Below are 23,099 nucleotides of genomic sequence, written 5' to 3'. Positions count from 1 at the left end.
ATTTTAAACTATTTCACTTCCCCTTTTCTTAATTTAGATTCTTTGTAGTGCTGGACAAGTCACAATAGGTTCAAATAAACACTCAGAAGCTCAGATGTTTAATTATACTTTTATCTCTTCCACTTCTGTCTGCAGAATTGGACAGGAAATCTCACCAGAAACAGACTCTTGTTATTCTGCCACTGCTTCCAGACAAGAGTGGAAACTGGAAGTGTAGAGCCTTGCAAAAATAAAACACAACAGGGGATTACATGAGCATTTTCAACCCTGTGAAGGTTTGGCTCAGCTCTGGGTGAAGGTTCCAACTGACTCTAGTTTGGGTGGTTTGGATTTGAATTGACAGGTTTTATTTTAAATAGTTTGTCCATTTCTCATTTTATGTGGAGTATCTTTGCATTCAAGTAAAGTAAATTGTATGCAAGGCGCAGAGCCGTCCGGTGTTAAAACCAGTTCACAATGGGAACAAAGACACTTTACCTTTTATTTCACACACACACACACACACACACACACACACACACACACACACACACACACACACACACACACACACACACAAGTTGGAAGTACTGGATATGGTGGATCATATTTCCTAAATTGTACTTGAAAACTAGATTACTCAGAGTAAACATCCCCATTTCTGTAAAAAGCAACAGAGGGTCCTGTGGCACCTTTGAGACTAACAGAAGTATTGGGAGCATAAGCTTTCGTGGGTAAGAACCTCACTTCTTCAGATGCAAGAAGTGAGGTTCTTACCCACGAAAGCTTATGCTCCCAATACTTCTGTTAGTCTCAAAGGTGCCACAGGACCCTCTGTTGCTTTTTACAGATTCAGACTAACATGGCTACCCCTCTGATACCATCCCCATTTCTGAGGACTACATAAAAAATATTTTTTCAAAATTATTACAATAATTGGTTTGCCAGGAAATATTAACTACATAAGGTGATTAATTACATATCGACACTTTTGCTTGTGCTTTTTAGGTGGCAGAGGAGAAGACGGTTGCCCTGTTATCACATTCCCAGACTACCCAGCTTTCAGCGAGATCCCAGAGAAAGAGTTTCAGAATGTCCTGACATATCTAACTAGCATTCCAAGGTAGGTGCTTGTTGTGCCAGAGAAAACAGCAATGGTTATCAAATATGTTTACATTCAAACACCTATGTCACACAGGTTGCAAAGTTCTGTGACCAAGTAAATGGAGAAAAGGAACAATACCATTTTTCTTATTATGGATTATAGTCATTAAGAGTTTTTATTGGTAAGATAGCTCGAAACGAGAATTAAGAGAGAGTATTTATACTTCACCGGCACAATTAGAGAAGATAATTCTCTGCTGCAAGCAAATGCAGTTTTTGAGCTATGCCCCTCTATTCTGTGAAAAGAATTGGCTGGGTCCTATTGTTTCACTGCATTCACTATTTAATTTAAAAATGTACACATGCTTGGGGCGACATCTCATTCTTGTTAACAAAACCAACTTGGAAAAGCCGGCGTTATTCGGTGTCTCTCCCTTCGGGACTTTTGAGGATTCCCTGTTTCCCCAGTCACTATTTTACACCCTGTTACCTTGTTGAGACCCCACAATGGAACAGCAGCCTTCCAGCCAAGGAAACGCTGAGTGGGCAGGACACCACACAGAACGTGAGAATACTACTTAGTGATTCACACCTTCTTCTACTGATCAATATGTGTATTCTCTTTTCCCCCAGCAGCTGAGCCCACTTTCTCTGCAGCACTTTCATCTCCTTCTGGTTGTGGTGCACGAAAACTGGCCTAGCAATTTACTATGGTTCTCTTACCTAGCAGTGTGGTGCATTTTATTAATCCAATGGGCCAGTACACAGAAATCATGTTTTATTGTAAGCTTATTGTGGAATCAGGATGATTCCAATTTTTCTGACCTCCAGAATGAGAGAGACACATTTTATTTTATTTTATTTCTTTTAAATTTTAAAATCTTCTTTGTTGCTAAATATATCCCCCTATTCTCAACCATTTGTTTTGCAAGGGTCAGATGTAGGATTTGACTTTTTACTTGATCAACCTAAGGTATCTTAATAATGGCTAGGTTCTTTGTATGCAGAGACTACTGCCTATCATGTTGACCAACATTGTCTTTATTGTTGACTTGTACTCCCCCATCTGTCTATGTCCATCTGTCTTCTTTTGTCTTACACTTAGATTGTAAACCTCTTCAGGCAGAGGCCATCTTTTTGTTCTGTGTTTGCAAAGCACATAACACAATGGGGTCATGGTCTATGACAAATGTCCCTAGGCACTACAATAATACAAATTATAAATAACAATAAATAATAGGGTAGAATGCACTACACATATTTGGTCAACGTACTGCAATACCCCAAGGTGTGTTGTTTTGTTGCATTATTACAACAATGTAGGAGAAATGTAATTATACTATACATAGCTCTCTGAGTTAGAAACGGCTCACTTATAAAAACATGATTATCTAGCACTGTCCCTTAAGCAGTGTTTTTTCCCCTTTGCATCACAATAATAGAGGTATCAGAGCAGGGGAGACCAAAGTAAATTGCATAGGTGCAGCTACTAGACTATATTTGAAATAACTGTTAGTGGTAGGTGGCCTCCATATAAACTGTTTTATTTACCCTGTACTCTTTTTAAAGAAACATTTGTTTTTTCTTTTGCATATTATTGTTGTTTAACTTTAGTCTCACCTTTTTTCATACCTTGCTTGCTACTCTGTAAAGAGACACTATAACAGTGGTGGTCTGTTCTACACACCAGTGTTACTGGCAGTGGTCTGAGCTGTACTTGATGACTCTGCTGTATACCAAACTATGGGTAGGCTATAAGTAGGTTGCCAGAGTTGAGAAATCAGTCTGACCAAGTCTCTCTGCAGGGGGCTGGTGATATGAGGAGAATGGAAAATTCCTAAACAGGATGGAGATTTTAGGAACAAAGCAGGGAGTTAAGAAGGACTCACAGGGAAACCAGGAAGAAGGCTTTTTGGAGGAACGGGAAGCTTGGGGAAGAGACCGGCACGAGAGGGGAATAGTTGGGCATGCTTTCATAGTGGGAAGGGACTTGATTGAGCTGTGAGATCAACCAAGGTCAAAGCAAGCTGACTTGGAGAGAGTGAGAGAGAGGGGCACTTCCTAGGTTAAAAGACAAACCATGTACTGCAGGAGAATCAATCCTGGATGTCCCTGTCCCCATCCCAAAGAGTGCTCCATAGTGGTGAGGAAATGGAGGCAGGGAAATGCATGTAGGGTTTATTATTCTGTGCATATCTTGTGTTAGTAAGTGAAGAACAATGGTGTGTTAGGATCCTATGCAAAGTGTGTGCGTGCGCATGCACATGCAAAACCGACCACATACCCCCATGGAGGTAAACTCTAAAGCCCATGAAAGCTTATGCTCAAATAAATTTGTTCGTCTCTAAGGTGCCACAAGTACTCCTGTTCTTTTTGCGGATACAGACTAACACAGCTGCTACTCTGAAACCTGTCTAAAGCCAGTGTGCCCACACAACTGGAGTTCTGAAAGAGTCTGTAATTAAGCTACTGGAAGTCTAATGGCGGGGAGGGCAGCACTACTCCCAGGGGCCAGACTGTTGGACCATGGGTCCCAGCTCTTAGGGAAGGGGGTGCTAGACAGAGGGTCTGCACCCTGAACATGTGCCTAGAGACTCCAGGCTTGGGGCAGTGCCTGAACTCTGTTGAGACTCTGGAGGCTTAAAGCCCACTGGATTTGGAGAGTGCCCAGCTAGAAGGAGCTTTACCAGGGCGCTGTCCATGACAGTCCTTTCCATCACAACCCACAAGTCCTGCCTCCCCAAATAGTGGATACAAACCTGGGCCTCCAAGGGAAGGGAATGGTGCAGATGAGTGAACCTGCATGATGCCATGTGTAAAGGTTTATATGTATAGATATTGCAAGCTAACAAAGGAAATGGATTGGGGGGAGGTCCTCAATCCCTTAGCAGTTTGAAATATTCTCTTAATTTTTAAAAACTAAACAAACTACATTGAGTATTTTATTTAATGCAATGCAACTCCCTCAAGTGGATATGGTTGGAATTACAAAGTGTATTAATATTTTATAGATACAACGATGTAATACAGTGAACAAAATCCTCTTGAGAGCATCATCTAACGTGTGTTGTAATCTTTGTAAATGTTAAATACAAAGCTCTTTTGTGACCAGTTTTATCAACCATATACATTTAATTCTTATTGCTCTAGCAGTGCAACTCACGGATTAAGGATGAGTGCTGTAGAGCAGTGGTTTTCAACCAGCAGTACGTTACCCCTGGGGGGTACACAGAGGTCTTCCAGGAGATACATCAATTCATCCTGATATTTGCCTAGTTTTATAGCAGGTTACATAAAAAGCATTAGCAAAGTCAGTACAAACTAAAATTTCATACACACAAAATGAGAACGTAAGCAATTTGTCAGTAATAGTGTGGCTGTGACACTGTTGTATTTTTAGGTCTGATTTTGTAAGCAAGTAGTTTTTAAGTGAGGTGAAACTTGGGAGTATGCAAGACAAATCAGACTCCTGAAATGGGTACAGCAGTCTGGAAAGGTTGAGAACCACTGCTGCAGAGTGTAGACTATGAATGATTAGTAGCTAATCCCTTTACTGTTCCTGTTTTGATGAGATGCAGGGTATGTATCTGTGGCCTGGTCTACACTACGACTTTAATTTCGTTTTATCAGCGTTAATTTGAATTTACCCTGCAACCGTCCACACAACGACGCCATTTATTTCGAAATAAAGGGCCCTTTAAATCGATTTCTGTACTCCACCCCGACGAGTGGAGTAGCACCAAAATCGATTTTAACATTTCGAATTAGGGATAGTGTGGTCGCAATTCGATGGTATTGGCCTCCGGGAGCTATCCCACAGTGCATCATTGTGACCGCTCTGGACAGCAATCTAAACTCGGATGCACTGGCCAGGTAGACAGGAAAAGCCCCGCGAACATTTGAATTTCATTTCCTGTTTGCCCAGCGTGGAGAGCACAGGTGACCACAGATAGCTCATCAGCACAGGTAACCATGCAGGCCGATAATCGAAAAAGAGCACCAGCATGGACCGTGAGGGAGGTACTGGATCTGATCGCTGTATGGGGAGAGGATTCAGTGCTAGCAGAACTTCGTTCTAAAAGACGAAATGCCAAAACTTTTGAAAAAATCTCCAAGGACATGATGGAGAGAGGCCACAATAGGGACTCAGATCAGTGCCGCGTGAAAGTCAAGGAGCTCAGACAAGCCTATCAAAAAACAAAGGAGGCAAACGGTCACTCTGGGTCAGAGCTGCGGACATGCCGCTTCTACGCCGAGCTGCATGCAATTCTAGGGGGGGCCGCCACCACTACCCCACCTGTGATCGTGGATTCCGGGTCGGGGATAGTCTCATCAGCTACACCTGAGGATTCTGCCGATGGGGGAGAGGAGGAGGAGGAGGAGGATGAGCTTGCAGAGAGCACACAGCACTCCGTTCTCCCCAACAGCCAGGATCTTTTTCTCACCCTGACTGAAGTACCCTCCCAACCCTCCCAAGCCAGTATCCAAGACCCTGACCCCATGGAAGGGACCTCAGGTGAGTTTACCTTTTAAAATATAAAACTTGTTTTAAAAGCAAATGGTTTTTAATGATTACTTTGCCCTGAGGACTGTTAAAAGAAGACCTTTAAAACATTGTCTCCGTAGCAGCTACTGATATTTTTGACCAATGATACTGAATAAATTAGGGTTTTACCTTATGTAAAGGGTGGAGTTTCATGTTTTTGTGTTGCTTTGCTTTGCTTATAAAGAAAATTAAAGTTTAATCAAGCCACCTCAAGTTGCTTTTTAAAAGTTTTTACAGTGGTGTAATCCCCCAGCAACAATAATTCAAGCAACAATGCAGGAGTAGCAACCTAAGCTACAATGCATGGCAGTATGTAACTTACTAGGGAGCTGCAGCCTAACAAAAATATTTAAAAACTAAGGTCCTGACACTGCAAACACTTATACACATTAATAACTTTAGTCACGGGAGTTGGTTCCATTTGAAATCAATGGCACTGTCATTTTAGTAAAGTTATGCACATGCTTAAGTGTTTGCAGGAGTTAGGCTTAATGTTAATAATGTTACCTTACTGAGATGTTGTTAAAGTACCTTGAACAAACTGGGAATCAGTACAGAGCAATGACCCTACAGGCCTGTCTTCACATACAGCATGACAGCGGCGCAGATGCACTGATACAGTTGCGTCACTGTAGCGCTTTAGTGAAGACACTCCTCTACCGACGGAAGAGCTTCTGCCATCAGCATAGTGAATCCACCTCCCCGAGAGGCGATAGCTATGTTGACAGGAGAACTCCTCCCATCAGTATAACGCTGTCAACAAAGTGGGTTAGGTCAGTATAACTACATAGCTCAGGAGTGTGGATTTTTCACACCCCTGAATGACATGGTTATACAGACATAAGACTGTAATGTAAACCTGACCTTAATCTTATACCAGTTAAAAATATTCATGGGGCTTAAAAATAATTCCCTCCAGGGCTACTCTCCTGGTCTGGTGGAGAAAGCAGAGAAGACTGTTTGTTTCTTGCTGTTCCATCTCTTTACTGGGTGGGTGCTGTGATCATAGCTGCTGCTGAGCTATTGAGAGGAAGATGAGGTAGTACAGGACAGCGATAGTTCATAATTAATAAGTGGGTGAATGCCAGAGGACCCCAGTTCGCATTGTCCAATGTAAAGCATCAATATCTTGAAGTGGTACAGGCACCCTTGGGTACTCTTAGGATATGTCTACACTGCGATTAAAAAACCCACAGCTAGGGTGACCAGATGTCCTGATTTTATAGGGACAGTCCCAATTTTGGGGGCTTTTTCTTATATAGGCTCCTATTACCCTCCACCCCCTGTCCCAATTTTTTACACTTGCTATCTGGTCACTCTACCCACAGCTGGCCTGTGCCAGCTGACTTGGGCTCACAGGGCTGGACTAAGGAGCTGTTCCATTGCAGTGTAGACGTTCGGGTTTGAGCTGCTTGGGACCTGACCCTGACTCTGGTACCGACCCCAGTACCAATGTCCACCAGAACCATCTCCAGAATGTAGTTGAGGAAGAGACAGAATCCCCTCCTCTGGAAGCCGCCTCCTCCTCCTCCCTAGACGAGGCCATCATGGGTCCCAGTAGCTTGCTTCCACAGGATAATTTCAGGGCCTATCAGGACCTTCTGAAGTGGGTTGCTGCGAACCTGAGCCTGGAAATTCAGGAGCTCAAAGAGGCATTGCACAGCCTTGTTGATATCCTGGCTGCAGCAGCTCCATCCAAGATGGCTCTGCCCATCAATAAGGTGGTGATGGGACCAGTCAAGGCCCTGTGGCAAACTTCTTCTCTACTCCCCATCTCAAATAGGGCAGGGAAGTAGTAGTATGTGCTGGCAAGCGGGTTCACATACCTGTACTCACACCCCCTCTGGTGGTATCTGCAGCTAATGAAAGGGACAGGCAGAGCCAGTCGAGCACTACCCCAAAACAAAAAGATGCGAAGAGATTAGATCTTTTCAGAAGATGGGTAGGCTTCAACTACATATCTCCAATGAGCAAGCTTTGCTGGGAACATTGGATTTTAATTTATGGGACTCCTTGACTAAATTCAGAGACTCACTGCCCCAAGAGTCAAGGGGATGGATAACTTGATGATTACGTGTTCTGTTCATTCCGTCTGGGGCACCTGGCATTGGCCACTGTTGAAAGACAGGATACTGGGCTAGATGGACCTTTGGGCTGACCCAGTATGGCCATTCTTATGTTCTTAGGAATTTGTGACCCTCTTGGAAGAGGGTAAGAACATAGCCAGGACCTCTCTCCAAGTGGTTTTGGATACTGCCAACTTGGCAGCCAGGACTATGTTCTTTGTGGTTACCATGAGGTGCAGTTCTTGGATCCCTTCTCCTCCAGATGTGGGCTAGTGTCAGTTTAGTCCCTGAGCAGCTATTTTTTAAAAAATGATAGCTATTTTTTTAAAAAAAATTCCAGCTACCAAACTTAGTTTCAAAAGCTAATTAAGGTTAAGTAACAACTTGCTCTTCATTTCTGCCTCACTTGCACAAACTTGTATGTTAACTTAGTACGTTCTGCTCTTTACTTTCTTGTAGACCATCCCTTTTGGTCTCCAATTTGGGAGAATGTCATTGTCCCTGGGTCCCAACTGCTTTAACTCTAGAACTCCTCTCTTTATTCTAAGAAGCTCTCTTGAGTTCCAGGAACCTCCATTGTTTGACATTTTTAAACCAGAAATTAGGGAACAACCCTGCATTAGATCTTTTGCATCTCATGGGTTCTGAGGTTCTGTTACTGCAGTTCTCCCAAACTTCAGGGAATCCCTGCTTTATTATTGATTATCATTTTATTTAGCACCACAGATGTACATTGCTGTACAGTGAGTCAAAGACGCCAAAAAGCACACCGCCTAACAGCTCAAGTTGATGCAATATGCAACAATTTTGCAGCTTCAGTGTCCGCTTCCTTCTGCTATGTTTTGGCTGCACTCACTCCTCTCCATCGGTTTACAACCCAAGGTAAAGATGCAGAACCTACATTGTTCTGTTACACTCACAATCCCTTTCCCAGAGTCATTGGCTAGAATGTTCCAGGGCTTCCAGTTAAATCTATTGTGCTTTGTATACTATTCCTTTCACATGGCACAGCTGCTGAGCTGTTGGAAATACCATATGCTCTTATGAAAGAGAAAATAATCAATTTTGAAATTTGTTTCAAATGATTGCATTCAGTCATAAAGCTGAATACAATTGAAAAGGTTTTGTACCATCCATGTGCCAGTGGTTCAGATGTGATGACATTTTGGCAAACATTACTTAGAGCAATGGCTCTCAACCTTTCCAGACTCCTGTACCCCTTTCAGGAGTCTGATTTGTCTTGTGTACCCCCAAGTTTCACCTCACTAAAAAACTACTTTCTTACAAAATCAGACACAAAAAATACAGAAGTGTCACAGCCACACTATTACTGAAAAAATTGCTTACTTTCTCATTTTTACCATATAATTATAAAATAAATCAATTGGAATATTAACATTGTACTTACATTTCAGTGTATAGTATATAGAGCAGTATAAACAAGTCATATGTATGAAATTTTAGTTAGAACTGACTTCACTAGTACTTTGTATGTAGTCTTTTATAAAACCAGGCGAATATCTAGATGAGTTGATAGAAGAACAGGAGTACTTGTGGCACCTTAGAGACTAACAAATTTATTAGAGCATAAGCTTTCGTGGACTACAGCCCACTTCTTCGGATGCATATAGAATGGAACATATATTGAGGAGATATATATACACACATACAGAGAGCATAAACAGGTGGGAGTTGTCTTACCAACTCTGAGAGGCCAATTAATTAAGAGAAAAAAAACTTTTGAAGTGATAATCAAGCTAGCCCAGTACAGACAGTTTGATAATAAGTGTGAGAGTACTTACAAGGGGAGATAGAGTCAATGTTTGTAATGGCTCAGCCATTCCCAGTCCTTATTCAAACCGGAGTTGATTGTGTCTAGTTTGCATATCAATTCTAGCTCAGCAGTCTCTCTTTGGAGTCTGTTTTTGAAGTTTTTCTGTTGTAATATAGCCACCCGCAGGTCTGTCACTGAATGACCAGACAGGTTAAAGTGTTCTCCCACTGGTTTTTGAGTATTTTGATTCCTGATGTCAGATTTGTGTCCATTAATTCTTTTGCGTAGAGACTGTCCGGTTTGGCCAATGTACATGGCAGAGGGGCATTGCTGGCACATGATGGCATATATCACATTGGTAGATGTGCAGGTGAACGAGCCCCTGATGGTATGGCTGATGTGATTAGGCCCTATGATGATGTCACTTGAATAGATATGTGGACAGAGTTGGCATCGGGGTTTGTTACAAGGATAGGTTCCTGGGTTAGTGGTTTTGTTCAGTGATGTGTGGTTGCTGGTGAGTATTTGCTTTAGGTTGGGGGGTTGTCTGTAAGCGAGGACAGGTCTGTCTCCCAAGATCTGTGAGAGTAAAGGATCATCTTTCAGGATAGGTTGTAGATCTCTGATGATGCGCTGGAGAGGTTTTAGTTGGGGGCTGAAGGTGACAGCTAGTGGTGTTCTGTTATTTTCTTTGTTGGGCCTGTCTTGTAGGAGGTGACTTCTGGGTACTCGTCTGGCTCTGTCAATCTGTTTTTTCACTTCAGCAGGTGGGTATTGTAGTTTTAAGAATGCTTGATAGAGATCTTGTAGGTGCTTGTCTCTATCCGAGGGATTGGAGCAAATGCGGTTATATCTTAGAGCTTGGCTGTAGACAATGGATCGTGTGGTGTGTCCTGGATGGAAGCTGGAGGCATGTAGGTAAGTGTAGCGGTCAGTAGGTTTCCGGTATAGGGTGGTATTGATGTGACCATCGCTTATTAGCACAGTAGTGTCCAGGAAATGGACCGCTTGTGTGGATTGATCTAGGCTGAGGTTGATGGTGGGATGGAAATTATTGAAATCATGGTGAAATTCCTCAAGGGCTTCTTTTCCATGGGTCCAGATGATGAAGATGTCATCAATGTAGCGCAAGTAGAGTAGGGGCGTTAGGGGACGAGAGCTAAGGAAGCGTTGTTCTAAGTCAGCCATAAAAATGTTGGCATATTGTGGGGCCATGCGGGTACCCATAGCAGTGCCGCTGACTTGAAGGTATATATTGTCCCCAAATGTGAAATAGTTGTGGGTGAGGATAAAAATCACAAAGTTCAGCCACCAGGTTAGCTGTGACATTATCAGGGATACTGTTCCTGATAGCTTGTAGTCCATCTTTGTGTGGAATATTGGTGTAGAGGGCTTCTACGTCCATAGTGGCCAGGATGGTGTTTTCTGGAAGATCACCAATGGATTGTAGTTTCCTCAGGAAGTCAGTGGTGTCTCGAAGATAGCTGGGAGTGCTGGTAGCGTAGGGTCTTAGGACAGAGTCTACATAACCAGACAAGCCTGATGTTAGGGTGCCAATGCCTGAGATGATGGGGCGTCCAGGATATCCAGGTTTATGGATCTTGGGTAGCAAATAGAATACCCCTGGTCGGGGTTCTAGGCATGTGTCTGTACGGATTTGTTCCTGTGCTTTGTCAGGGAGTTTTTTTAGCAGATGGTGTAGTTTCTTTAGGTAATCCTCAGTGGGATCAGAGGATAATGGCCTGTAGAATGTGGTGTTAGAGAGCTGTCTAGCAGCCTCCTGGTCATATTCCAATTTATTCATGATGACGACAGCACCTCCTTTGTCAGCCTTTTTGATTATGATGTCAGGGTTGTTTCTGAGGCTGTAGATGGCGTTGTGTTCAGCATGGCTGAGGTTATGTGGCAAGTGATGTTGCTTTTCCACAATTTCAGCCTTTGCACGTCGACGGAAGCAATCTATGTAGAAATCCAGTCTGTTGTTTCGACCGTCAGGAGGAGTCCATGCAGAATCCTTTTTTTTGTAGTGCTGGTAGGGAGGATTCTGTGGGTTAGTATGCTGTTCAGAGGTATGTTGGAAATATTCTTTGAGTCGGAGACGTCGAAAGTAGGATTCTAGGTCACCGCAGAACTGTATCATATTCATGGGTCTGGAGGGACAAAAGGAGAGGCCCCGAGATAGGACAGACTCTTCTGCTGGGCTAAGAGTATAGCTGGAAAGATTAACAATATTGCTGGGTGGGTTAAGGGAACTACTGTTGTGGCTGCTTGTGGCATGTAGCAGTTTAGATAGTTTAGTGTCCTTTTTCCTTTGTAGAGAGGCAAAGTTTGTCTTGTAAATGGCTTGTCTAGTTTTTGTAAAGTCTATCCATGAGGAAGTTTGTGTGGAAGGTTGGTTTCTTATGAGAGTATCCAGTTCTGAGAGCTCATTCTTAATCTTTCCCTGTTTGCTGTATAGGATGCTGATCAGGTGGTTTCGCAGTTTCTTTGAGAGTGTGTGACACAGTCTCTCAGCATAGTCTGTGTGATATGTAGATTGTAATGGATTTTTTACCTTTAGTCCTTTTGGTATGATGTCCATCTGCTTGCATTTGGAAAGGAAGATGATGTCTGTCTGTATCTGTACGAGTTTTTTCATGAGGTTGATGGATTTCCATTCCATACGGCTAAATGCAGTGCCTTGCATAATGACAGGTTTCAGAGTAACAGCCGTGTTAGTCTGTATCCACAAAAAGAAGAACAGGAGTACTTGTGGCACCTTAGAGACTAACAAATTTATTAGAGCATAAGCTTTCGTGGACTACAGCCCACTTCTTCGGATGCATATAGAATGGAACATATATTGAGGAGATATATATACACACATACAGAGAGCATAAACAGGTGGGAGTTGTCTTACCAACTCTGAGAGGCCAATTAATTAAGAGAAAAAAAACTTTGAAGTGATAATCAAGCTAGCCCAGTACAGACAGTTTGAGTTGATGTACCCCCAGAAGACCTCCTTGTACCCTCAAGGGTACACATATCCCTGGTTGAGAACCACTGACTTAGAGAATGTCTCAGTTTAACTAGGTTTGGAATTGTTTTGAGCTTGGTTTGAGTGGGTGAAATTCACTTCTGTGCAGTCAAAACCTATGTATTAATTAAATCCCATTTTTATATCTTCAGGGTTTAAGAGGGATTTAAGCAGTGCATGGCTCTTGTAAAGGCCCACTGCCCACAGGTAAATTTTTTTCACCCGTTGAAAACAAAGGGAAAAGTGAGCATTGTAAAATGATGAAAGTTAATTATTAAAAATATCAGACATGGTACAGGAACTCTGTCAACCACCATTATTGCTCTTGTTTGAATCGCTCAAGAATTTAACAAATGTTTTCCCCTTCTTATTCTTGTCCTTTTCCATTTGACACAGGTTGATTGGCTATTTTTCCTCCTCTGTTTTTAAAATTTAACATAACTTTGTCTTTTGGAGTCACTGGCAGCACTGATTACTGGATAGATGTAAATATTTCTAGTTTTTGTTTCTTGTTTTGTTTGTTTCATTTGTTTGATGTGGGTGCCACACAAGTCACATTCCAAGATTTGTGTTTTGTTTTTTTTTATTAAAAAACTAGGAATGTAAAATCTGAATGCAAAATAGGGATTTAGAATCTGGTTGATATTACTTGCCTATGACTCTTTTTTTTAAATTGTCACATTTTCAATCTAAATTATTAGTTAGTGTCTCCATAAACAAACTTTTTTGTTCGTGTAAAATTCAAATAAGATGGTAATTGGTTTTAATTCTCTTTGGTTTCTAGACTTTTTAAGAAAAGATAGGTATAGAAATTCTCCCTAAAACTCCTGGCTGTACATTTCAGTAGGAACAGTACTTGATCCCTGAACAGTTGCTGTTACGATTGTTTATTTTGCCACACCTAGGAGTAATCTCAAAGAATTCCCTAACATCCTGTATGTTCGGCTTGAAGATCCTGTGCTTCAGCTTTATTGTTTTGATACTCTTTGCTGTGTAAAGACAGCTGGATGTCCAAGCCAACTCCTTGCCTTTAGTAAACATTCTGTATTGTAAATCAGACTTTGTAAGGAGTGTGGTGCACCAATGAAGCAGCCCCATGCTGAGCCTAACCCCATAAATGCAGGCATTTCTTAAAATTCAGAAACATAAGAGAAACAAGCATAGTGAGTTCCTCACAGCTCTGGAACTATAATAAATGCTACAACCTGAGCAGCTCCAGCAGAAGAGAAGCAGAATAGGACTACTCATTACTAATGTAAAGGGACTGTTGGCCCCTTACTAAAACTCAGTGGGAGCTTTTTGGTTGGGTAACTCCCAGTACCAAAAAGAAAGGGGAAGGGTTGATGGGAAATCAGGATCCTAAGACTGACGGTCCCCAGAAGTAATGGGGAGCCAGTGCTCCAGGTCAGCGGGCAGGCTAATGAGGGAGTCAGGAGGCTGGGGAGGGGGGAGGGTCCTGGCCTACGTGTGAGCTGGAATTGCCTGGAATGGACATTCCAGAAACGGCTGGTTGTGATGTCCCTGTGCCACAGAGTGGGGTTACATATTTTCCTTTAACCTTTCTCATTTGTTCCTTATTTTTTTTTAATTGGTTGCTGTTTATTCAAGTGTATTTACCTGAAATATATGCAGTGATCAGTGGGTCACAGCAGCGTCCAGTGCAGAGAGAGCACCCTGGAGTGGGGGCACCCTAGTCCCTGTCCTAAGTGACCACAACAAGGTTGGGGTTTGAACCCCCCAGGAATCCTGGGCCCAGCCTTGTTGGGGTTACGAGGACTCTGCTACACAAGAGAGTGGAAGGGGAGCTCTTGAGGTCAGGCAGGCCTCTCGGTAAAGGAAGTGGGAGTGAGGACTCAGATCCTTTTGCTAGCCCATTTCACCTGAGTCATTTATAAGCCAGAAAAGTTTCCCCCAATAGCAGGACCATTCCCCCGCTTACACTAAGAAGTTTCACGGATCCCTCTGACAGGGTTAACGAGGTTGGTTTTTTTTGTTTGTTTGTTCGTTCCCCCCCACACACACTTCTTTTCATGGTATGCCAATCTTAATCCTAAACAGGTTAGTCCCAGAAAATCACAACTTTCCAGCTGAATTAGAGCCCTTTAATGTACAGGGTGTTCTCCATTTGGGGGCAGGAAAAATATTGCTAAAGAACGTTATAGTATCATTGTTTTTATGGATATACTTTTGAAGACTATCAGACTCATTTTTACAGTAGCATTTAAGGGGTGTGACAGAATTGGAGCTGCTCTCTAATTCATGAATTCTGTTTGCTGGCCTACTTATTGGGATGTTTTCTTGCTCTCTTTTATCTCCACAGTACAGTTAATAATTTGGTACAGGAGAGTAATGCCAGTTGGTGTAGGGTAAGAAAATTAACAAGGGTCAAATAGCATCAAGTTTGTGGGGAGGGGCCACAAAACCCACAACAATCACCACAACCACCTTGTTCAAAGTGTTACCTGTGAAAGTGCTGCAAAGCACTACAACCCATATGGCATAGAAGAAGTTTGTTTTTTCCCCCTCAAATACTGATGCAAGACAAGGCAAAGTCTGGAAAGCCCCAGATGTGCACTGCTGTTTGTACCTGGGGAACACTTACATGTGCAGGTGTAACGTCTTACAGGCAGTCGCCAGCACTTGAGTTCACTGTGGGGGGAACAGTCTCTAAATTGCACAGTTCAGTTGCGATGCTGGGACACTGGTAAAATAAAAAACTGCCTATGGTGGTGGTAAGTGTGGTGTGGTAGCTGAAGAGGACCACTCCTGGCATGAACCCAAGGAGTGTTATTTTAATTGGTCTATGTTTTGTTAATCTAAATTTCCTGTGGTAATAAATAAATACTTTATATTTTGTACCAGTTTTTTAAATAATGTCATTAAAATAAAAGCCAAGTTAAAATTACAGAAGGATGCTTTAAAGGCAGAGCCATCTTATATTGTAGATTTATACCCTGGTAGACTGTACCATAGAGGGTGAGCTTGCACCCCCAGTTCATACTTTAAGCCTAGTATTAATGGTAGTTCAAATAATTACAACTACTGTGGTCTTGGAAATGTGTTGCTCTGTAATGAACTTAAAAGAACACAAAAAGACAGAAATATAATGCAAATAAACACATGCTAATATAGAAAAGAAAAACAAAAGCAGTGGCATGTAGGCCTGGCTTGGCATGAGTAATTGGACATGGGTGAGGCCTCGTTTCTTGGGAGACAGAATTAAGAAGGAAAATAGTTCTGCAGGCTGGAGACAGAATGTCTGTGCTAGCTAAGATAAGCGGAAACACGCAGGGAACCATTTGCAATGGACAAGATAAGTGGATAAGATAAGTTGGGAACCTAAAGATTAGTTAAAGAGTAAGTCGTGTGTGGGCAGTGTGTGGGCAGAGCATGCTGTACAGGGATTGGTTCCTACAGAAGTACCAAGCCAATCCCAAAATGAGTAATGCAATGTATAGTAAGTGCAATGTAACTAAGAAATGTATATAAAGAAAGTTTGTTTTGTAACTTTTGGTACATCCTATACCCACTCCCTACACTTGAGTCTGATCAACTCAATGTAGCTTTGCTGTATGCCAAATAAAGGAACCTAAGTGGTGAGATGAGTTGAACTGAGTTCTTGGGGAACCGAGTGGAAGAGGTCTCAGGGTGGGACCCAAACATTGTATTGATTTGACATAAGAGTTTGTCTGGGTAAACAAGCAGAAGGGAAAAGAATGACTCTAGATAGCCACCCCTTGCAAATACTGAGAGTTGTTAAGGGACAATGCCAGAACCATTGGCGTTGAGGACTCGGCTCAGACTCCTGTTTTGACCAGAAGGGCCAAAGCCTGAGAACACTGAAGAACAAAACTGTAGCAGTGTTTGAAAGGGGCAGCAGCTGTTTGTGGGAACCAGACTGAGACAGGACCCTCTGGGCGGATTGAAGAAGTTAGGTCTGCCTAAGTTACCATTAGGTGATGGTAAAAGTTTAGGTACGATAGATGTGGATAGACTGTTTCTAAAATCCTTTCTCTCTAATGCTTATTACAACTGATAAAATAAACTTTGGTGATAAGAAGGCAGTCTGATCACTGTATACTGCTGGTCACGCACTCCTGAAGAAAAGAACTGTTGGTGCTGGAACTCAAGCTGAATCTGCAGCTTAAGAATGGTTGATACGCAGGGTACAGTAGCCCTAGGCCCAGTCTAACAGTAGGAGAATTGCTAAATTCCACCCCAGGATAGATAAAGGTACCAGGCCTGACATCTTAGGACAGAAGTGCAGCTAGCTCTGGAACCAGGACATGGTGTGTCTACTTAAAGGATCACCCTTACATCTGAAAATTTGTGTACCTATTATTGTTATAACTAACACCTAAGATCATTATAATTGAAAGATGAGAAAAGAAACATATAGATATATTTTCAGTTGGCTTGCTCTTTGCATTTTGACAGTAGTTTGTGCACAATCAATTTCACTGTTTCCATGTATTAGTCAGTAATCCCTTATTTTATGTGCGCCTTTTACATATCTACAAGGGACACATCTCTCCTGTCTATTGGGATATCTCTCCCATCTGTCGCTGGAAAAATCTTTGCTCATGTCCTCCTGAACTGACTGATTTCATCTGTCTCTGAAGCTAATCTACTGAGACTCAGTGCAGACATGATTTTCAGTTTCAGGCAAATACAAGAAAATATATTGAACCAAACATGAATCTGTTCAGTGTTTTCATTGATCTCACAAAAGCATTTGATACAGTCAGTAGAGAAGGATTATGGATGATCCTCAGCAAACTTGGTTGCCCACAAAACTGGTAAAGATCATTTGTTTATTTCATGAGGGGATGCAAGGTCAGGTACTTTTTAATGGAGATATCACTGACTCCTTTCCCATTTCAAATGGAGTCAAACACGGCAGTATCCTTGCCCCTGTACTGTTTAACCTCTTCTTCACTCAAGATCTCAACCATGCTACAGATACAGACACGACGGCTCAGTCTTCAATCTTACCAGGCTTAAAGCAAAAACAAACATAACAAAACTACTACTAAGAGAAGTACTCTTTGCGGATGATTGTGCCCTCCTAGCACACACACAGGATGGTAGATTGCTCCACTGAAGCATCAAAATTGTTTGGCCTCACAAAAAACTGTGGTGTTGCACCAATCATCTTCACCACTCTGGCCATATCACCAAGCGTAGCCATTAGTGGAATCCAGGTAAAGCAAGTTGGCAGTTTTATCTACCTCAGCAGCAACATTTCCAATGATGGATCTCTTGACAAAGATCTCAAACAGGATACAGAAAGCTTCTCAGTCATTGGGAAAGCTACATAGCAAAGTCCTGAAATCCCACAACATAACCCTCTCAACAAAAATAAAACTTTACAATGCTTTTGTGCTCACATCTCTCCTCTATGGCTGTGCAACCTGGACACCATACAAACAGCCAGAGGCCTTCCATATGCGGTCTCTGTGTGCCATTATGGGGCTCCGCTCTCAGGACAAAATTGGAGAACCTCCAGGTTGGTAAAAGTCAAATGCCACAAGCATCGAGACCATGCTGATAAAAGCCCAACTATGCTGGGTTGGACGACACGTTAAGATGCCTGAATATTGACTCCCCAGAAAAATGTTCTATGGAGAATTGGCACAAGGACACTGGAATCAAGGCCGCCCCAGAAAGCGCTACAAGGACAGTATGAAGAACAGCATATGCTCCGGTGCAATAAAACTGGGTGATCTTGAGATGGCTGCGTTAAATAGATCAGCATGGCAGCACACAACACTCAGAGCTTTCCAAGCCTTTGAAGAGGACAGAAATAATCAATTGTTAGCTGCAAGGGAAAGGGGTCATACTACAGCTATAGAGCTACCAAGATGCTCACCAATGACTTTGTCTGCCCGATCTGCTCACAAGCATGTGCGTCACGCTTTGGACTTAAGAGTCACTCCAGAATCCACAAAAACAGAGAGCATGAAAATGGCACGTCGAACCGATGAACTAAACAAAGAACAAGAGATGATTTTTTTAAAAAAGATAATGTAATTGTAAAAGCACAAAAATGGCCAGGGGACTAAAGGACATTTGTAGTACTTGAAACAACTTGTAATTTTTTTTAAATTGATTAAATTTCAGACTGATCGTGACTAACAAAAATGTGGTAAACATTTCAAGTTTGACATCTTTCAATAATTACAAAAATGAAGTCTGTGAATTAACAGCTCTAAACGTAATGTTGCTTCAGCTCTCTGCAGCTCCTGTTTACATAAGCTTAACCAACATGAAGCACTTTTGGCTATGGTGACCTATATATTTGAGTTATCCAGAAAGTAGCCCCTCAAGGATAGTATGTCCTGCTTCAACCATCTGTACTTAAGACAAGTCTGTGTCTACTCTTCAAAAAGAAAAACTGCAGTTCTTGGAATAGTTCTGACAAAGACCGAAGTTAATTTATGATCTGACGAATGTATCTATTTTGCATGTACAATATGGAAACATTTTAAATTCCTTTCTTTTTAAAGGATTCAGTCCACCAAAAAACAGCCACAGTTTGTGTGTAATCTTTTTAAAAGATGTAAGGTCTGTTAAGCAGGAACTCTCTTTTTAATAGCTATTATTATTAGTTTGTGCAAACACTTGCTTACATTTGCGCATGTAAGAAGTCCTATTGAAAACAATGAAACTATTCACTCGTATATATGTTTGCAAGCTTGCGGTCTCAAAAGACAGAACCAGACAGTGTGGAAAGAGAATCAATATGCACAATACAAGCAGAGTGGTCAGGGAAATGCCTGGTCATGTTAGTTCTTTTATTTGTAATGTTAGCTTTATATCCTCCACTTCATGGCACCAGTGTAAGTTTTTGAAAATGGAAACCATCCCTACATATATGATGGGAAAGCATCTAGTGCCACTGTCTTATAGTTAATCGATAATAACCTGAATATTTAGGAGGGATTTGAAAGTAGTTTGGCAAACGAGTTGATAAAGGGGGTTCCACGAATACAGAGCAAAATGGAAGATGTCAGGGAGACCGTGAAAGCTGGACATGCAGGATACTGATGCTGATACTATTGGTGGAGCAGAGGGAGCGAGGGGAACAAGCAAAAGAGGTGGTCAGGTCAGAGGTGTAGGCAGGGGCTGTACACTGTTGTGTGTTGCTGATGAATGATATAAGGGATTTATCAGTTAGATTGCAATACAGGAAGGCAGTATGTGATGTGGAATAAGGTTCAAGTCTGAGGACAGGGGGAGGAGATGACAATGATTAAGGTTCTTGTTCAAACTCATCCCTAAGACAAAAATCTTTCTTTTTAAACGATGTAAGTACCTGGCATTGAATGTAAAATTACCCATCAAACCTAAATTAAATGCAATGTTAAGTAGTTACAGGCATTTAGGAATAAAGTTTCAAAGCAGCCTGCAAGAGTATTAACCATGTGATACCTAGTACAATCCATGGGAACCACATGCGTAAAATGCTGCCCAGCTATTTTGAAAATATATCCCTTAAATGTTGTTGCCATCAGTATGAGTACATGGCTTTATTCAGTTGGATAATATTTAATCAATGAGAAACTTTTTCTCGATCTAGACCAATGCTACTCCTTTGGCTAATTAAGCCAGGTGGGTGGGTGGAAGTGCATCACACAGTGATATTGTCAAAATCAATCGATACCGATTTGTGTTGTGGAGCAGTCCAGGGGTGCCTATTGCCCAGCTTAATAAAGAATTTGATCTCTCCACAGGAATTAAGAATAGCCATCCTCCTCCTTAGTTGTCCTTGTCTTCTGATCTGCAAAACATTGATAATAGCCTGTCCTAGTTGTATGTTATTGCTGGGGTGGCAAATACAATAAGCTGTTTCTGCTATTGTGGCTGGTACAATAATTAGATGGGGTTCAGAATTAACCTTGGGTATGTCCAGGGATGGAATACTGATGGACAAATTTCAAACGAGTCTGAAAGATCTGAATCAGTCCCTACAAAGTTTTGCTTTCATTTTTCCTTGCCTCTGCCATATCTGACCTCTAAACAGTCCTGCCACAACACAACCCCAGACTTAGCTGGCCTATCTGTCTGTCCCATGATGACCTTCCCAAGAACAGTTTTGTCACATTGTTCTTCCTTTCTTCCCATGTAATCACAGTTCTATGACCTCCCTATTCCCACTTCCCACTGAGGCAAATTACAGCCTGATCCTTATTTATGCTACATACAATGCAATATTGATGAAAATTCCTCTGTTCCTGTATGCTGGTCACACCTATGCTTTGAACTCCTGAACTATACCCATACAAATCATAGGATATCCCTAATTCAACGAGATCCTGGAATACTTTGTGTGATTCTGAAAAGTACCCATGGGGCATGAGCTCACAATGCAGGAGACCAATAACAAGCACAACAGCAAAGGGAGCAGATGACAGTTTTCATCAATGGTGCAATCAAGATAGAATCTAGGAACGGGAGAAGCAGCAGGGGCAGGGAGAAGGAGGAAGGAAATAGTATTTTAAAATGTAGATGTAACTTCTTATCTGAACCAATGAGAACATTAAAACAGGTTCCCTTTCCTTTCGATAAACAGGAAGGCCAAGGTTAGGGCTGGTTCAGATTTTTTCTGTGCTGCTTCATCCATGACTAGTAAGGGAAGGGCGTAGCTACCAAAAACAAAACAAAGATAAGGCCCCCAAGACATGTGTTTTTAATGCAAATTTCTAAAAAATACAGATACTTGTACATGATTCTAGTGTAGCATGAAAAAAGGAAATTATAGCATGCACGCTGTGCTGTCATAATACTATTCACTCAGACTGATTTTCTCCAATAGACTAGTTTTTTAACTTTGATTTTTAATATGACTGGCTCTGAGTTATGTGGATATTATGCTTTCCCTGTTGGCTGCTAGTTCATTAGTTGTTATGAATGAAGTTTAGTATTTATTGCCAGGAGTAGTCACGGAATTTTTTTTACTCAGTATTCAGTTTTTAGCACAAACCACTAGAGGTCGGTATTGGACATACAATGCCCTGAAAGATATGGTTTTAAATTTCTTTAACAAACTGGAATCTCTTCTCCCCTTTTTCTCCTGTATATTTATTCTAATGGGAGTTCCTCCAGTACTTAAGGGGAGCAGATCCCCAGAACTGTTGTGACGATCATAAATACACTTTTACCACAAGTTCATTGTAGATCATTTTTAGATGGAACACTGCATGCACATCAATTGGCAGCTTTAGGCTTGAATATGGATGCTCCCCGACTTACGCAAGCGTTCCGTTTTGGAACGCCTTGCGTAACTCTTTGCGTAAGTTGGGAATGTATTCCCAAACATTACATGCAAAAAGAAAAAAAAAAAAAAAAAAACCACCCCCCCCAAAAAACTCCTATGGAACTTTTTCCGTAAGTGCGGATTTGCATAAGTCGGGTTTGCATAACCCAGGGAGCGTCTGTAATGCTCTACCTGTGGTTGTAGGTACATCTACACTTTGAGCTGGGCCTATACTTCCTAGCTTGAGGAGACATAATAGTTTTAGCTCTGACTGAGCTCGCGTGCTAGAAAGAGTATAGCAGAGGCAACAGCAGCTTTAGCTGCCTTGCATATGGCCCCATCTGAGATGCTATGCACGTAGGAGGGGCAGCTGGACCCTCACACCATTTTGCTGCTGTGGCTACACTCTACAGAGCTAGTGGGGATATGTCTTTTCAAGCTAGGAATCACACACCCAGCTCATTGTAGACATATTCTGTGTGAGCTAATTTTTTCTTCTTCCCCCTTCCTTTGTTGATGATCTAGAAGTGCTGCAGAAAGTTCTGAGCTGACAATGAGAGAGAATTGAAATGATCTAAGACCCAATAAGTGATTAATTATCATCATCAACTCACATTTGGATAGTGGTCTACTTGTTCAAAACACTTTATAGGCACTAACTAGTTATAACTTACAGGAAAAAAACCATCCCAATGTGTAGAAAGAACAGTAAATATTGCAGGCGACCAGCTTGGCTTAACAGTGAAATCCTTGCTGACCTTAAACGCAAAAAAGAAGCTAACAAGAAGTGGAAGATTGGACAAATGACCAGGGAGGAGTATAAAAATATTGCTTAGGCATGCAGGAGTGAAATCAGGAAGGCCAAATGACACTTGGAGTTGCAGCTAGCAAGAGATGTTAAGAGTAATAAAAAGGGTTTCTTCAGGTATGTTAGCAACAAGAAGAAAGTCAGGGAAAGTGTGGGCCCCTTACTGAATGAGGGAGGCAACCTAGTAACAGAGGATGTGGAAAAAGCTAATGTACTCAATGATTTTTTTTGCCTCTGTCTTCACGAACAAGGTCAGCTCCCAGACTGCTGCACTGGGCAGCACAGTATGGGGAGAAGGTGACCAGCCCTCCATGGAGAAAGAAGTGGTTCAGGACTATTTAGAAAAACTGGACGAGCACAAGTCCATGGGGCCGGATGCGTTGCATCCGAGGGTGCTAAAGGAGTTGGCGGATGTGATTGCAGAGCCATTGGCCATTATCTTTGAAAACTCATGGTGATCGGGGGAGGTCCCAGATTACTGGAAAAAGGCTAATGTAGTGCCCATCTTTAAAAAAGGGAAGGAGGAGGATCCGGGGAACTACAGGCC

The 23,099-nt window shown here is 41.9% G+C and overlaps 1 protein-coding gene across 3 annotated transcripts in view; it reads left to right on the top strand.

The window, feature by feature from the left end:
* MCF2L (MCF.2 cell line derived transforming sequence like) overlaps positions 1–23,099 on the top strand; it is a 269,080-nt gene that overhangs the window by 164,372 nt on the left and 81,609 nt on the right. For all 3 annotated transcript variants that reach the window (XM_054011206.1, XM_054011201.1, XM_054011212.1), the window contains exon 4: positions 988–1,102. In XM_054011206.1, the coding sequence (XP_053867181.1) occupies positions 988–1,102 (115 nt within the window). The remainder of the gene's footprint in view (positions 1–987; positions 1,103–23,099) is intronic.

The sequence above is a fragment of the Malaclemys terrapin genome, chromosome 1 (genome assembly GCF_027887155.1).
Source record: "Malaclemys terrapin pileata isolate rMalTer1 chromosome 1, rMalTer1.hap1, whole genome shotgun sequence".
NCBI classification, from domain to species: Eukaryota; Metazoa; Chordata; order Testudines; family Emydidae; genus Malaclemys; species Malaclemys terrapin.
The sequence above is the reverse complement of the archived record's forward strand: the minus strand, read 5'-3'. Positions and strand labels throughout refer to the sequence as shown.